The sequence below is a fragment of the Oryctolagus cuniculus genome, chromosome 11 (genome assembly GCF_964237555.1).
Source record: "Oryctolagus cuniculus chromosome 11, mOryCun1.1, whole genome shotgun sequence".
Lineage (NCBI taxonomy): Eukaryota > Metazoa > Chordata > Mammalia > Lagomorpha > Leporidae > Oryctolagus > Oryctolagus cuniculus.
Genome location: NC_091442.1, coordinates 38256895 through 38271501, shown reverse-complemented (window position 1 = coordinate 38271501; position 14607 = coordinate 38256895). Strand labels below are relative to the sequence as shown.

The window sequence follows — 14607 nt, the reverse complement described above, 5'->3', positions numbered from 1 at the left end:
AACAAATACACCTGAACAAAGCCTTTTTTGTATCCATCGCTACTCATGGGCAGTAACTCGCCAACAGGGGAAGCAGTAAAAAGCAGGTAGCAGCATGTAAAATATATTAAAACCCCAGATACCATTTGCAGCATGAAATCAGATCCAAATGTGCCCAAATGTCTCCTAAGGATCTCACCCCCATGGGCCAGGGATGGAGTTTTATGCACTGGGGTAGGGGAGGCAGGGCACACAATCAGAATGGCTGTCTGGTGGCATCAGGGTGACAAACTGAACTACAGGCAGTAGAGTGTTGTGGTTAACACCATGCCTCTAGGGATTGCCTGCCTGGTTCGCATCATTATTAGCCAGGTGATGCAAGGCAGTCAACTGCTCTGTGCCTCAGTCTTCACATCTGCAAAATGAGAGAGAACTAAATGCTCCACATCAGTGGGTTGAAAGAATTAAATGATTTATATGTGAAGAAAGATCTTAGAGCAGTAGCTGGTCAATGTTAGCCAGTGCTTTTCTCTTCAGTATCTGTGTAGCTCATTTTGAAGATGCCAAAGACCAGATATCTGATATTCCAGGACTTTTAGTGCAGTTTATGGTGCTTCTGAGAGAATAAACTGGGATTCTCCTTACCTGCTCTAAGGAATTGAGCCCAGCTTTCTTTATACTTCTTGCTGCTGCCACCAACTCCCAAACTACTAGCCCCAAGCAGGCTTCCTTTGCCAACAGGAATTCAGTGCAAGCTAAAGCAGTAAGAAGCGGGAGGGATGGAGACCCGGAGCATTTGTTGGCTTCCCTGCTGGACATGTCTTGACCTTCCCGATGTTTCTGTGAGGCCCCCTCAGGCTTATTGGTGGGAGATACGCAGGAGATAAGCTTTCACAGTGTAACACTGCCAGGCCAGGGAGACCTTGTCTGCTCTGTGGTTCCCTTCAGAAGGCCGAGAATTAGCAAACCAAATAAGCAAAGAGATTCCTCAAAAAAAGAAAGACCTCATATTCCGATAGAGACTGAAAAGCTAGAAAAGCCAGAAGCTGTAGAACAGATGGAAGGAAGTTAAGGGCAGATGAGAGGAGAACGTATGAACAGGGATGCTGGCCACATTGCTCTCAGCAGCGATAGGAAATAAGGAGGGAATATTTACAAAGCCAGCAGGGATCAGCCTTCCCCTGACAAGATACCCACATCTGCCCCTTTGTATCTAGATGCCAGCTCTTGAAGAGAACACAGCTGGAAAGCCCCTAAACCCTGACATTATATGCTGTCTGTATCCATGTGTGGTCAAGCCGCACACCCGTATTCCCAGTGGAGGCAGAAGAATTTGAGAACATGAACTCTGGGGCCGGTGCTGTGGCACAGCGGGTTAAAGCCCTGGCCTGAGGCGCCAGCGTCCCATATGGGTGCCAGTTCTAGTCCTGGCTGCTCCACTTCTGATCCAGCTCTCTGCTATGGCCTGGGATAGCAGTAGAAGATGGCCCAAGTCCTTGGGCCCCTGCACCTGCGTAGGGGACCAGGAGGAGGTTCCTGACTCCTGGCTTCAGATCAGTGCTGCTCCGGCCATTGTGGCCATCTGGGGAGTGAACCATCGGATGGAAGACCTCTCTCTGTCTCTACCTCTCTGTAATTCTGTCTTTCAAATAAATAAAATAAATCTTTAAAAAAAAAAAAAAGAACATGAACTCTGGATTCAGTCTGCCTGGATTCAAATTCCATATTGGTCACTGGCTGCTGGCCTTGTGCCTCAGTTTCCACATATGTTAAATGGGTATAATAATAATTGTCAGCCCATTTCATGAGGCTATTGTGAGGACTGAATGATGTGATGATATGATATACATACAAATCTTAGGAATTTGCTTGAAACATGAATACTTCAAGAATCTTGGTCATTTTTTCATCTTTATCTCCATTTTCTTTTGCTTCATGTTCCTATCTTCATCATTGTCTTCATCTTCCTCTTCATAGTCTCATTCTCTTCCTTCATTTTCTCCCTATCTTCTCCTCCCTCCTCTTACTCTCATTATTAATTGGTTCATTTCTGCTCATTCAAATTGCACCCATCATACTTCCAACTTAGCTGACTATGACAAGCACGGAAAAAGATAACAGGAAGCATCTTGATGGCTGATCCGTTTCTTTGAACTCCATCCACACGGCTGACGTGGAGCCAGAACCACCGCACTCTACATTTCAGCCCCATTTTTACACACGCTCATTTGTTAACAGACACATTAATACCAACCCAATCCTTCCTCTATCTCTGACCCTTCCTCTCTCTCTTTCCACTTCTTTTTTTGTTCCAAGTATTTCTGGTTTGCAAACAGAGTGTCTAGAAGGAGAAAAAGGAAGTTTGGAGTATGGGGATAAGATTTTTTTTTTTTTTTGGTCTTTTATATTTCTTTCAGATGAAGCCATCTGGAATGTGTGGTTTCTTTCAAGGGCCTGAGATATTATTTTAGGCTGGTGTTCTACCTGGCAGTGGGGGCTGCACAGTAAAACTATAAATCAGGAGTTGGTAAGGTTTCTTTGTCACAGGGTCATAGAATACGTGTTTTGGGGGGTCACATATAGTCTTTGGTCACTCCTTTATCTTCTTCCTTTCTCCTCCTCCCCTTCCTCCTCCACCTCATCCTCCTTCCTGTGTCCCTCCTTCCCCTCTTACTCTTCACAATCCTTCAAGAGCATATGAATCATACAAGGCCAGGTCATAGGCTGCTCTTAGCCCACCGACCGCAGTGTGAGAACCACTGCTCTAGTGGGTCACAGTTATTGTTCATTTCCCAAATGATCTCCCACCAACTTTGCAATTAGTTTTAGTTTTTAAGCACTGGCCACACAGTATGATAAATAATTGCTAAGCTGCCCCAGTTTGCTGTCTCTGGAATCTTCCACAGCTTTCAGATGTCACCAACAGGACCAACTGTGTGGTTTTTCTGCAGATGGCTATTATACCTCTGTCCTGGCTTCCTTATCAGACCATGAATGTTTGTCTCCTTGTGTCTCTTCAAGGCACACAAAAAATATCCCACATCAAAGGCCCACACAAACTAGAGTCCCTCTTTTAAATTAAATAAGTACAATGTAGCATTGTCCTTAAGGTCACGGTTGCTGCAACTGTGCATTAGACTTAGAAAAGCCATCTTTTCATCCATTCAGCTTATTAATTAATTATCTCTGGTCTTACTCTGGTCAGAAATCTTAGGGCAATGATCATCTTTAAAAAGATAATTGCTGTAAGATTTTAAATTCCCTTGAACTTGGCGCCACAGCATCTACTCACCTGGGCAGTTGGGACGGTCACAGGTCCTAGATTCCGTGGCGGTGCATGCATAGCCACAAGATCGGGTCCGTTTCTGGTTGCCATTCCCGCACGTGACACTGCAGACAGACCAGAGACTCCAGTCACCCTCACCGTCTGTGGAATCTGGAAGGGAGCCAGGAAGATGGTCATCAATGTCACCAAAGAGTCCCCAGACATCCCTTGGCAAGCAGCTGTCTACTGTACTGCTCCCACTGTTGAAGGGGTCCAGATGCCAACTGGAGCTGAGAGACCTACCACTCCAGAGTCCATTTAGGGCTCAGCTTTGTGACGGCAGGGAGGTTTGGGGCACTGTGGTCAGCAGCACATGGCCAGGACCTGACCCCTGGTAGATGCCCAGGAAATGTTGATTGGGCATGCATCCATCTGCAAAGCATGGGCTCATGGAATAATAATGCCAAGCAGTTTCCAAAGATAACTACCATCAGTTCCTTCCTCCTCTGTGTACTCATCTACTGTGACACACACACACACACACACACAACACATAGACACAGGTGGTAGTGGAGCTAATCTATTCCCTCCTCTCTAGAATCTGGGCCTGCTTTGGCCCTAAGGCCTGCAGCTTCTGTTTTTTGCTCTAGAGAATTGAGCCACTGTGAAAGAAATTCAGGCTAAATCTATAAATTTTGAGACAAAAGACCCGAGGACACTGGACATGTAAGCAAAGCCTTTTTGAGCCTCCCAGCCCTTCCCAGTGGACAGCTGAATGTAGCTGAAGCCTCAGGAGTGGAGGAGATGCCCAGTGGCCCTGCTCAAACTCCCAAGCCACGGAATCATGAGAAATAATAAGCTGTTGCTGTTTGAAGCCGCCATGTTTGGGATGGTTTGTTATGAAGCAGTACTTACAGATGACTGATACGTTAATGATAAAACTAGAAATGTCCCTTGAGGTCAGTGCTCAACAACCATCCAAACAGAAATGAGCCCTCATTATATGCCAGGTGCAATTCTAGATATGTGATATATTACTGAGTAAAACTTTCAAAGATCCCTGTCCTTGTGAGAGGCAATAATCAATACGTATAAAGATGAGTAATTCATATAGTATGTCAGAAGTTGAAAAATGATGATGTGGGAAAAGGAAAAGTAGATTAGGCTGGATGGCAGCAGCTGGGAGTGTGAGGGGTGCAGGAGAGGCTGGTACATTCTTAAGACTGACTTCCTCTTATCAGAAGTAAGGTCCTGGAGGGACTAGATGACTTGTCCAAGGTCAACTCATCAACAGAAAGGAAAGCCTGGCCTCTAGCTCTCTGCAGCTCCCTCTGCAGCAACTCCATTCACTTTGCCATCATTTCTCTTGGATAACTCAAACCTTCCAATAGCCTTGGGGCCTCTTCTGGTGCCAGGTGTGGAGCTACAGGCATGTGCCTTGCAGGGAAGAGGTACCCACTGTTCCTAACAGCTCGTGGGGATTGTTATTACATAGGCCCAGCAAGAATGTCGTCCACACATGTTTCTACCTGAACTGCAGGCCTCGTGCCAGCCTAGGCTGTTTTTTACATTGCTTTCACTCTGAACACTCCTCAGGCAAACACAGAGTCACTCCATCTCATTGGCCCATTAAGCAGAATCAGAGTGCAGGCTGGGGGGACTTGGTGGCCCCTGGTATCTCAGCACCCCCAGCTGCGGCCCCAGCATTGTGAGTGAGGCCATTTGAGGCCATTCAGCCCCAGTCTAACCAGCCAAGACAAGAACAGTCCAGACAGCCCGCAGACTTGCTGGAGAGAACCCTTTGTTCTTTTGGGCCAATACATTTTGGGAGTGGTTTCTTAAGCAGCAAAAGCTGACTGTTACAGATACATCATAATATCCTTCCCAAAATATGCTCTCTTGGGGGCTGTAGACTCTGGGACCATCAAGGATTTATTATCCCAGTAAGTGCCTTTCTTCATGCCTTTAAGAGCTCACAAAGCCAGTTTGCTTCCAGCCTTTTTTATCTGGGTCCTCCAGAGTCAGGCACAGAACTCTTAAAAGCCCTGTGGCTAATCCTTTCTACTGATGCTCGCAATGACACAGAACAACCTCCTAAGGAGAGCGTGTGTGTCAGCCAACCGCCCGGAAGCCCCCAGAGGTAGAGACCCTCCTTTCAAACACTTCAGTTTGTTTAAGGGATTCAGGGGACAGAAAATTCTGACTGGGACAAAGCTTTGAGGGCAGAAGTCCTTTGAGCAATAATAAAGAAGCCCATTGCCTTTTGCTCAACTGCCTGAGTATCTTGAATGTAGATAAAAAAAAAAAAAAAAAAAAAAGGAGCAAGGAAGCAGTGACAATCACAAAGACAGATAACACTCGGACAGAGAAAAACAGTTCCTGGGAACCTGTATATGGTGCTGTGACAGCTCCTGTCTGTGACATCAAGGAGCTCAAGCCACAGAGCAATGGGCTGAGAGTTGGGTTGCAAAGATGTCATTTGGATTTTTTTTTTTTTTTTTGACAGGCAGAGTGGACAGTGAGAGAGAGAGAGAGACAGAGAGAAAGGTCTTCCTTTTTGCCATTGGTTTACCCTCCAATGGTCGCCACGGCTGGCACGCTGCGGCTGGCGCATCGCGCTGATCCGAAGGCAGGAACCAGTTACTTATCCTGGTCTCCCATGCGGGTGCAGGGCCCAAGCACTTGGGCCATCCTCCACTGCCCTCCTGGGCCACAGCAGAGAGCTGGCCTGGAAGAGGGGAACCGGGACAGAATCCGGCGCCCCGACCGGGACTAGAACCCAGTGTGCCGGTGCCTCAAGGCAGAGGATTAGCCTAGTGAGCCACGGCACCAGCTCATTTGGAATTTTAAAACAGAATTTTTCCATCTAGTGGACACCAGAGTTTGTGAGCCAGTTAGAGTATCAGGACAACTAAAATGATTTGGGTCTTTGACTTGGTTACGGGCAAACCTGTACCACTAATCCTACAAGATCGTGGATACCAATGATTGAAGTCCTGCTTTAAACAACTTTCTCTGTCTTTTAAGCCACTGTTTTAATTTCTACAATAACCCTGCAAGGTACAGGGAGAGATTCTCCTTGTGTGGATAAGGAAACTGAGCTTCAGAGAGTTTAAGGTACTTGCCTGTGGTCACACCACTCAAATTCAGCCAAGCTGGGACCAGATCTGAGGTCTGTCTGCCAGCACATCTTGTTCTACATCCTGGTACTCCAGCAGCTGTGGTTCTGGCCCAAGTTTTCCTACTCCTCTTCTCTAATACACCTCATTTATACAGCTTATTTGGACAAAACTATAACATCACAAAGAAAAACTCCTGAAAAATAATGACAATGAAATCCTCTCAACATAGGACCATGAGCGGAGAGAGGATTTCAAAGACCCAAGTCCTAACTCAGATACCAATAAGTGGTGCCCACTTTACTTCATTATGCAGGCTGTTCTGAGTGATTTGGGGAAATGATCTATTACTGTTAGGTCAACTTTGTTTGGACTCTCTTTTGTCCTGAATTCCTGAAGAATCTTCAGAGGAGGTATTTAAACTGTACTATTTCAGGGATGTGTGTTTGGCCTAGCAGTTAAAACACTGGTTAGGATCTCCACATGCCATATTCGAATGCCTGTCTTAGATTCCTGGCTCCAGCTTCCTACTACTGCACACTTTAGGAAGCAGCAAGTGATGACTTAAGTAATTGAGTCCTCGCCACTGATGTGAGAGACCTGGATAGAGTTTCCAGCCCCTGACTTTGGCCTGGTCCAGTACTGGCCATTGCTGTATTTCGGGGGTAAGCTACTGGATGGCAAGTCTATCTGTCTCTCTCTCTCTCTTTCTCACAAATAGAACTTTTCAAAAACACAGTATTGATGCCAGTTCAAGTGCTGGCTGCTCTACTGCTGATCTAGCTTTCTGCTAAAGAGCATGGAGAAGCTACAGAAGACTGGGAGACGCAGTTGAAGCTCCTGGCTCCTGGGTTTTCCCTGGCTCAGCCCTGGCCACTGTGGCAATTTCAGGAGTGAAACCATGGATGGAATCAATCAATCAATCTCTTTCTCTCTCTGTGTGTGTGTGTCTCCCCGCTCTGTCTCTCTGTCTCTCCTTCTTTCTCTGTAATTCTGCCTTTCAAATGAATAAAGTAAAATATTTTTTTAAAAAAACCCACAGTATCTCTACACATCCTTTCCATAGCTGAGTGGACTCAAGGCATCATGACAGTATGTTTCTATCATCATCCCAAATCGAGTCTGTCTTCTGAGTATCTTGTATAACTCATTCTACAGGTTCCATTAGATGCTATTTACTTCACCTTGGATTTTTAAAAACACTGTCTGCCATAAACATTTAAATTCATCAGAAATCTGACATTTGCATTCTCCACAAAGACCAGCTCCTGTGGCAGCTTCAGCCTGTCTTGAACAGTACTGCAAGCTCTTAGATACGATGACTTGCCGTGCTTTGCTAATGCATGGACCCCATCATTGGTAGTGTGTGCTTGTGCTTCCCCTGTGTCCTCCGCATCTCCCAACATGGGGACAAATACTTAGCAACTGCCTGATAGTTTCTTGCTGATTCGAATAAAAGGAGAATTTCCAGCTCGGCTGATGCTGTAGGGAAGGCTAGAAACTACACATCCCATGTGAGGTATCCTGAGTAGCAATAATCATTCATTTGTTCTGCAAGGACTGTTAGGTACTTACAATGTGCTTAGAGTCTTGCTACTCAGAGTATGGTCTGAGGGCCAGCAGTGCCAGATTTATCGATTTATCTGGGCTCCTGCCCCTTCTTTATACCTACTGCATCAGAAGTTGCATTTTCAAAAAAACTTCTGGGGCTTGGTTGGTGCACACTAAAGTTTGATAATTATAACTTTTGAGGTACTAAAAGATACAGGATTTTCTTTATAAGCAGCAATCCTGAAATCCAGTCTAATGTTTGGAAAGTTACCAAGGGATAATCTGAAGTCATAGAAGATGGGGTTTCTGCCTGGCCCAGGGGTGCTGTGGGATCCTGATGCAGGGAGCTGGCTGGGTCCCCTACATCTAGGAAACTGCGGTGAGAGTGGCTGGGTAGCCACAGGAAGTGCCCCAGTAGAAGCAAATTCTGCCCTCATGATTGAAATAGAAAGGATGTTCTTAATGTTCATGAATTCAGCAAGGTGTACTCTATAAATCTTTAGATTGAAGAAGTTGTTTCTAGCAGTGGTATTCAAACTTTGGAGTGAGCATGAGAATCACTTGGTGACCTTTACTGGAAAAAGAAAAAAGCAAACAGATTCCAAGTCTCATTCCTGGCCTTCTGATTCAGTAGATGCAGGGCAATGGCCTTCAGCTTGGGCTGTGCACTGGACCACGCACAGACCTTTAAAGGTCACGAGTAGCTGGATTCCACACTACCCCCTGCTGCTGCTCAAAGGTCCCAATCTAATTTGGAGAGAGATCTCGGCACTAGAACTTAAAAAAAATTCCTCAAGTGAATAGAATGAGCAACTAAGGGTGTGAACCAGTGCTCTCAAACAATGGTACCTGATGCATCAGACACCTGGAAGATTTATTCAAATATATATGTGGGGACTCCAGAAAGTTCATGGAATTAAAAGGTAAGCTGATTTTTGAAACCCATGCATATAACAGGTCTATAGAACATACATGTCATGAAAAAAACTATATATGGATATAAAAATTTTCCACATCAAAAAAACTTATCTTTTAACCGATGTCTATGAACTTTTTGAATCTGCCTCCCACTGTTTGATTCAGTAGGTCCGCAGTTGGGCCTGAGGATGCATTGCTTTATCCCATTCTCAGGTGATACTGTTTGGAGGTCACAGTTGGAGGACTATGGGTACTTAGGGAAGGGGTTGAGGCCCAGGATTAGCACTTCTTATCACGTAACCAAGGGGTTCTGATGCCGTAGTTTGCGTCCCACTCTTAGAAACAATGTGTGGGTTGGGAAAACAGGCTAAGACATGAGCCCTGTGTAATGTCAGATCAGCATCCAGGGATTTTCTGTGTTTCTCCTGTTCAACAGCACTGGTCTTTTCCTCCCATTCCTGTTGTCCTATCTAAGCACTCGTTCTAGAGCCACTCTACTTTTGTCAGTGATGTGCCATTTTTTTCCCAGAGAGGCCGAATACTATAATGATTAACAGGACAGACTCTGCACCTACTGTCTGGGATGAATCCTAGGCTTTGATCTTCTAAGCCAAACTGCTTAATTTCTCCAGGAATTACTTTGTCATCTGTGAAACTGCGTATCTGCCTCAGATAGCTGAGTAAATGAGCTAATTTATATGTCATGTCATGGAGAGTAAGTTGTACATGTCACGTACTATATAAATGTTGGCTGTTCTCCCCAGTCCTTCTTCTTGAGAATAGGTAACTTGAACTTCCTCTAGGAAAGGTGAAGTTTTTGTGAGCCTCCTGGAAGGGGTATGGAGTTCTTTTTCTACTCCCCTAATATTTGATGTATATCTCTACAATGGCACTATTTTTCCTTTATCATTTAATATTCCCTCTTTGTTCACATATGGGGAGGATACTCTTTAGGTAAGGACTATGTCTCGCTTGTTTTTGGATTCCCAGCACCTAGTTTAGTGCTGGACACAAGACATGCTCTTAATAAATACTGGTGTAACAACTGATTATGTGGTTGAAGAAAATACTGTCTCTTATTTTGGAATTGGCCTAGAATCATCTAGACATGACTCTACAATGGTCTTTCTGTGGGAAACTAAGGGTAAATAGGAGAGTGCAATCCATTCGCATCATACAGGGGTCATTCAAAAATTTAATAGAACTGTCTTTAAAAGATAAGTTTATTTTGTATTTTGTTGCAAGCACTTTTGAAACCCATGCATATGGGAGAGCCTTCAGCAAGTTTATGGAAAGTATAGTATGAAAAAACTAGTCATGGATTTAAATTCTTTTGCACTAAAACAAACTTAATTTTTAATTCCATTTTTCCATGAACTTTTTGAGTACCTTCAGTATTAAGTATACTCCTAAGTAGACACACTTTAAGGCCACAGGAAATAAGTGTACTGTTCACTCCTTGAGTCTACTGATTATGAGATCACAAGAACGTCAGGCTGGTGGGTGCATTTGTAAGATAGCAAATATTCTTATGACACACTGCACAAGTCCCCATTAAAACTGGCCAGATGCTTACTAAATCTGTCTTCTCTTTTCCCCTACTTTTTTTCTGGACACACAGAACATCTAGAGGATAACTCTCAGGCCCTAACTGTTGATAGAGGTCCAGTATGGAAGAAGGCTGGATCCCTGCATGACTAAATGGAGCTGAGCTCTTCCATGTCTCTCATCCCAAAGCAAGTGAGACACGAACTTTTATTATTTTAAGTCACTGAGTTTGGGAATTGTTTGTTACCTCACCTACCCTAATCTAAAAGCATAAGAAGCTAAAAGTCCTTACTTGGGTTCTTGAAATTTATTGTGTGTCAGGGAATTCACTTGGACAACCCATGACACATGTTCATCTGGATTCCCAAGGACCACTCCACTGCCAATATCAAGCATAACACAATTGTCAAAGGGAACAGCTGTGCACATCTTATTTATTACATTGATTTTCAATGTGAATTTTATAATGAAAAACACAAGAAATTAATTGGATGATTTCTTCATTTTTAGAAAGTAAGACTAAAATTTGGAGGGGATAAAGGCAGAAAGAACCCAATAACCTTAAAAAAAATTCCCTCCTGGGATAATTGGTGTGATTTAAAAATTACAACCTTTCCAGAAAATGTGGCTGCTGGTGCCTCCTTGGGGCTTCTGCAGAAGAGATCCTTTATGAGGTGTGCCTCACAGAAAACCAAAGCCACACACTGTCAACTGGTTTTGCTTGGCTCTGTGTCCTTGAGGCCTCACCACTCATTTATTTTCCCCACCAATTTTATGTTACTGCGTGGTAAACTCACCATATTCTGGCTGCTCTTTGGTTTCAAAAGTCCGGTGGCCTGGGGCCGGACGGTCCCACCCCCTGGAGGGGTTGAGGAAGTTGCTGTCGTCTGAGGTACTGTCGTACTTGTAGTCCTGGTCCCCGCTGTTTGCCCTCGCCAAGGACAAGGACCTCTGCCACCAGGCCCGCCAGTCGGGGGATGGGACTGACCAGCTGGGCTTATTCTCCGGATGCTGATCTTTATCTGCTTCAGAGTCAGGACCGTCGACCACCTCTATGGTGACCTGAAGAATTCAGAACAGGCCAGGGTCAAGGTGGAGTCAACAGCCTCCAAGCTATGTGACCCTTGGAAGAAAGTCTGAGAGAGCCAAGGGAAACAATGGCTGTATCCCTCATGAAGGAAAGCTGAGTTTGCTTAGAGAATGGAAAACATCCAGGGATGGCCCACATGATTCCACAACTAGGCTTCATGGTGGGAGGAGACCATTTTTCACTGGGATCCCTGATTTGCTGCTCACTAAATTGTTGAGCTTTCAAGGGGTACACATATATGCTATGTGTTCCTGAAGTGATACAAGAATAATCATCACGATACCCAACACTTATTGAGTTACCAATACATTGCTCTAAATACTCTGCCTCCAGGAATTCATTTAATACTCATAACCTCACATCCCATAGGTATGTGCTATACCTCCCATCAAGAGGGTGGAGTCATTTGCTCTCCCTTTCAGTTTGGGATGGTCCTATGATTTGCTTTGTCCAATAGAATGGGACAGGTCTGAAGAGGTCTTGCAGCTTCTATTTTCATTCTTTTTATCTGAAAGGAACCAGAACCTAGACTGCTGTCTGCATAGAGAACATGTAAAGACAAGGACCACATGGAGGGGATCCAAGACACCTCAACTAATGTACTGCTCCAAGGCTCCTGTCATGTGAATGGAGCCATTGCGGATCCTTCAGGTCCAATTGGGTCACCTCTGATAATAACTACACGGAACAGAGACAAACTCTCCCAGCTGAACTCTGCTCAAGTTCCTGACCCACATGACCATATGCTATACAACGGTCATTGATCCATGCTCTTAAGTTTTGGAATGGTTGCAAAATAGGCAACAGACAGGGAAAACTGACGCAAGAGACTTTAGTCACTTGCCTAAGGTCATAAAGCTAGTAAGCAGGAAATGAGGGAGTCTGGCTACAGAGCCTATGCTCTTACCAACTGTTACACTGCATCTCAAAGAGCAAGTGATGGAGGCACTGTCCACTCATGAAACCACAGGAACAAAGAGGACAAAGATGCTGGTGAGGGCTTTATGCCGTAGGATGTTCAGAGGCAGGAATGCAAGGTCCTCAAGACTAGATTTCCTGGTTATGATTTTTACCCTTCCAGTATTCCAGATGCAGCCTGCACATTTCTCAACCGACCTATAGGGTCAGAGCAGAGAATCCTGGAGCCAAGTTGTTCCTCGTGCTGAGACTGATGGAGCCTACTTTTGAAGCCTGTTGTGGGGCTGGAAGAATGCAGCTTTTTGGCTCCAAGAGACAATCAACACAGAGAAACTTGTTTAAAAATATTATAAAAGACTCATTAGGTTCTTTTGGCCATCATGTAGCTCTTGCAACACCCCCTGGATGAGTTACGTGCAAATGAATCAGAAACATGCTGTCCAAGTAATCAGCGCAAGCTGTACTGGGCAGATGAATTTCCAGTTTTGCCCTAACCTGACATTTGAGAAGAGTTGCGGAGATGCTCTGCCAAATTGCACTGGGTGTGCCCATCCCTGAGATGCAGAGCCACTTCCTTTTGTGTTAGGAATGGGAAGATTTGAATTCTGCTCACTTTGACATTGAAAGGAAGTTTCTCATTCAGCTTTGGGTCCATGGTATGGTGTTGTGAGGTTCAAACACATGGTCAAGATGGCAGCCTTCAGTCTTAGCTTATACTCAAGCTATGGCAGGCCAAGCACACTTTTCTCCTCTGATGTAGGATGTCTAGAAGGGTACCATTAGCTTTGTCCTATGCCTCATTCTTATAGGTATCTCTTGTACATTTATAAATAAATATGGAACATATGCTAGAATAAAGGTTAACTGGGAGCCACAAGGAACCTTGGGAGGACAAGTGGAGGAGTGCCCAGCTGGGCAATGACCAGACAATGCTGAGCCTTCGCAGACAGTGACTTTTCTCTTCTGTAACTCCACCTCCTGTGCCTGAAGACAGAACAACTGAGCTGCAACAATCCTCTGCAAGGCTATTAAGGGTCCTGGATGGGAGAGGCTGCCAAGAGCCAGGCAGGCCTGTAATTACGGTAATGAAATCAGTCTCTGGGTAGGAGATAAGGGGAAATGTGCCCAACAGTTTGGGTATTCCATTTGTATTCAGACTGGAGTCAAAAGGATTGCTAAAACAAACGTGCCCTGCAATTTCTCCAAGCGGGGAATAAAAACAATTTCATGTTTCAAGCTATTACCGTCAATACGCTGTGTTTTTTTTTTTTTTTTCCAAATTACTACTCAGATCCAAACAAAATAGATCCTTTGCCTGGCCAGGCAATGAGTAGCAAAATATGAATTTATTCCAAAAACTATATCAATGACTAAATCTCAACAGCTTAGAGGGTTTTTTTTTCTCCCTTTAATTTCTAGCCACTGCCTCAAGTGAATTACAAAACAAAACAAAACAAAAAGAAACAAGCCATAAGCTCCACCCTTCCCTACACTTAACTATGTGGAAACCTCACACTGATGTTAAAAGCGGGACTCTAATCTTAAACCTGAAATTTCATAGGCATCTAATTAAAAAGACTGAATGAACATGATCCATGGCTTCTCAAACAGTGGGGGTTAGTTTTATACTTCCTGTTGCTCTCTATGTACGCACTTTTTCACATCCAAGACTCCTTTGTAAAAACATCGATGTGATGGGCTGTAGGTAGAGCAAGCACAGCAGACTTCCAAGCTGACAAAGCTTCTATCTCTCCCTGTCCTTTCTCATCCTTAATAATAAACCCAATGTGAGTGGCTTCATATATTTGCTTCCTCTGGACTGTTCCATTCCATAAATCAAAATGGTAAATGAAAATGAACTCTTTTAAAAGTCCTAAGTCCAACTTCTAGCAGAATCCCCCCTATTCTAAGTAAAGGAGTCCAAAACAAGGTGTTAATTTGGAGAATTCTGTCCAAAATTGGGAAATGGGGACAAGATTCAATGTACCCTGATCAGCTTCCTTCTCTTAATAGTTAATACTTTCATTAGAAACAAACTCTTCAGTCTTGTTCTGCAAAACACTTTCCACAGAGAAACTAAGACAGTTCTCATTCTGATAATAAACAAAAGCCTCCATGAAGATAAAGCCCTTGGGAGCCATGCAGAACCCCAGCAGATCTTCTCACTCATCTGTTCTCAAAGTCTTGTGAGCTGTGGGGACCAGGTGGGTGTGGGTTGT

The 14607-nt window shown here is 44.3% G+C and overlaps 2 protein-coding genes across 14 annotated transcripts in view; one reads left to right on the top strand and one right to left on the bottom strand.

The window, feature by feature from the left end:
• TASP1 (taspase 1) overlaps nt 1–14607 on the top strand; it is a 504811-nt gene that overhangs the window by 347422 nt on the left and 142782 nt on the right. For 9 of the 11 annotated variants that reach the window (XR_011379999.1, XR_011380001.1, XR_011380000.1 and 6 more), the window contains one exon: nt 10454–10572. Coding sequence is in view for 2 of the 11 variants with exons in the window: in XM_070052103.1 (XP_069908204.1) it covers nt 10454–10469 (16 nt within the window). In the remaining 9 variants the exon portion in view is untranslated. Of the gene's footprint in view, nt 1–10453; nt 14187–14607 lie in introns of those variants that run through there. The other 2 variants (XM_070052103.1, XM_070052094.1) reach the window with 1 other exon arrangement.
• ISM1 (isthmin 1) overlaps nt 1–14607 on the bottom strand; it is a 78227-nt gene that overhangs the window by 7894 nt on the left and 55726 nt on the right. For all 3 annotated transcript variants that reach the window (XM_051846210.2, XM_002710968.5, XM_051846211.2), the window contains 2 exons: nt 11178–11442; nt 3272–3415 (listed from right to left, as the gene is read on the bottom strand). In XM_051846210.2, the coding sequence (XP_051702170.1) occupies nt 3272–3415; nt 11178–11442 (409 nt within the window). The remainder of the gene's footprint in view (nt 1–3271; nt 3416–11177; nt 11443–14607) is intronic.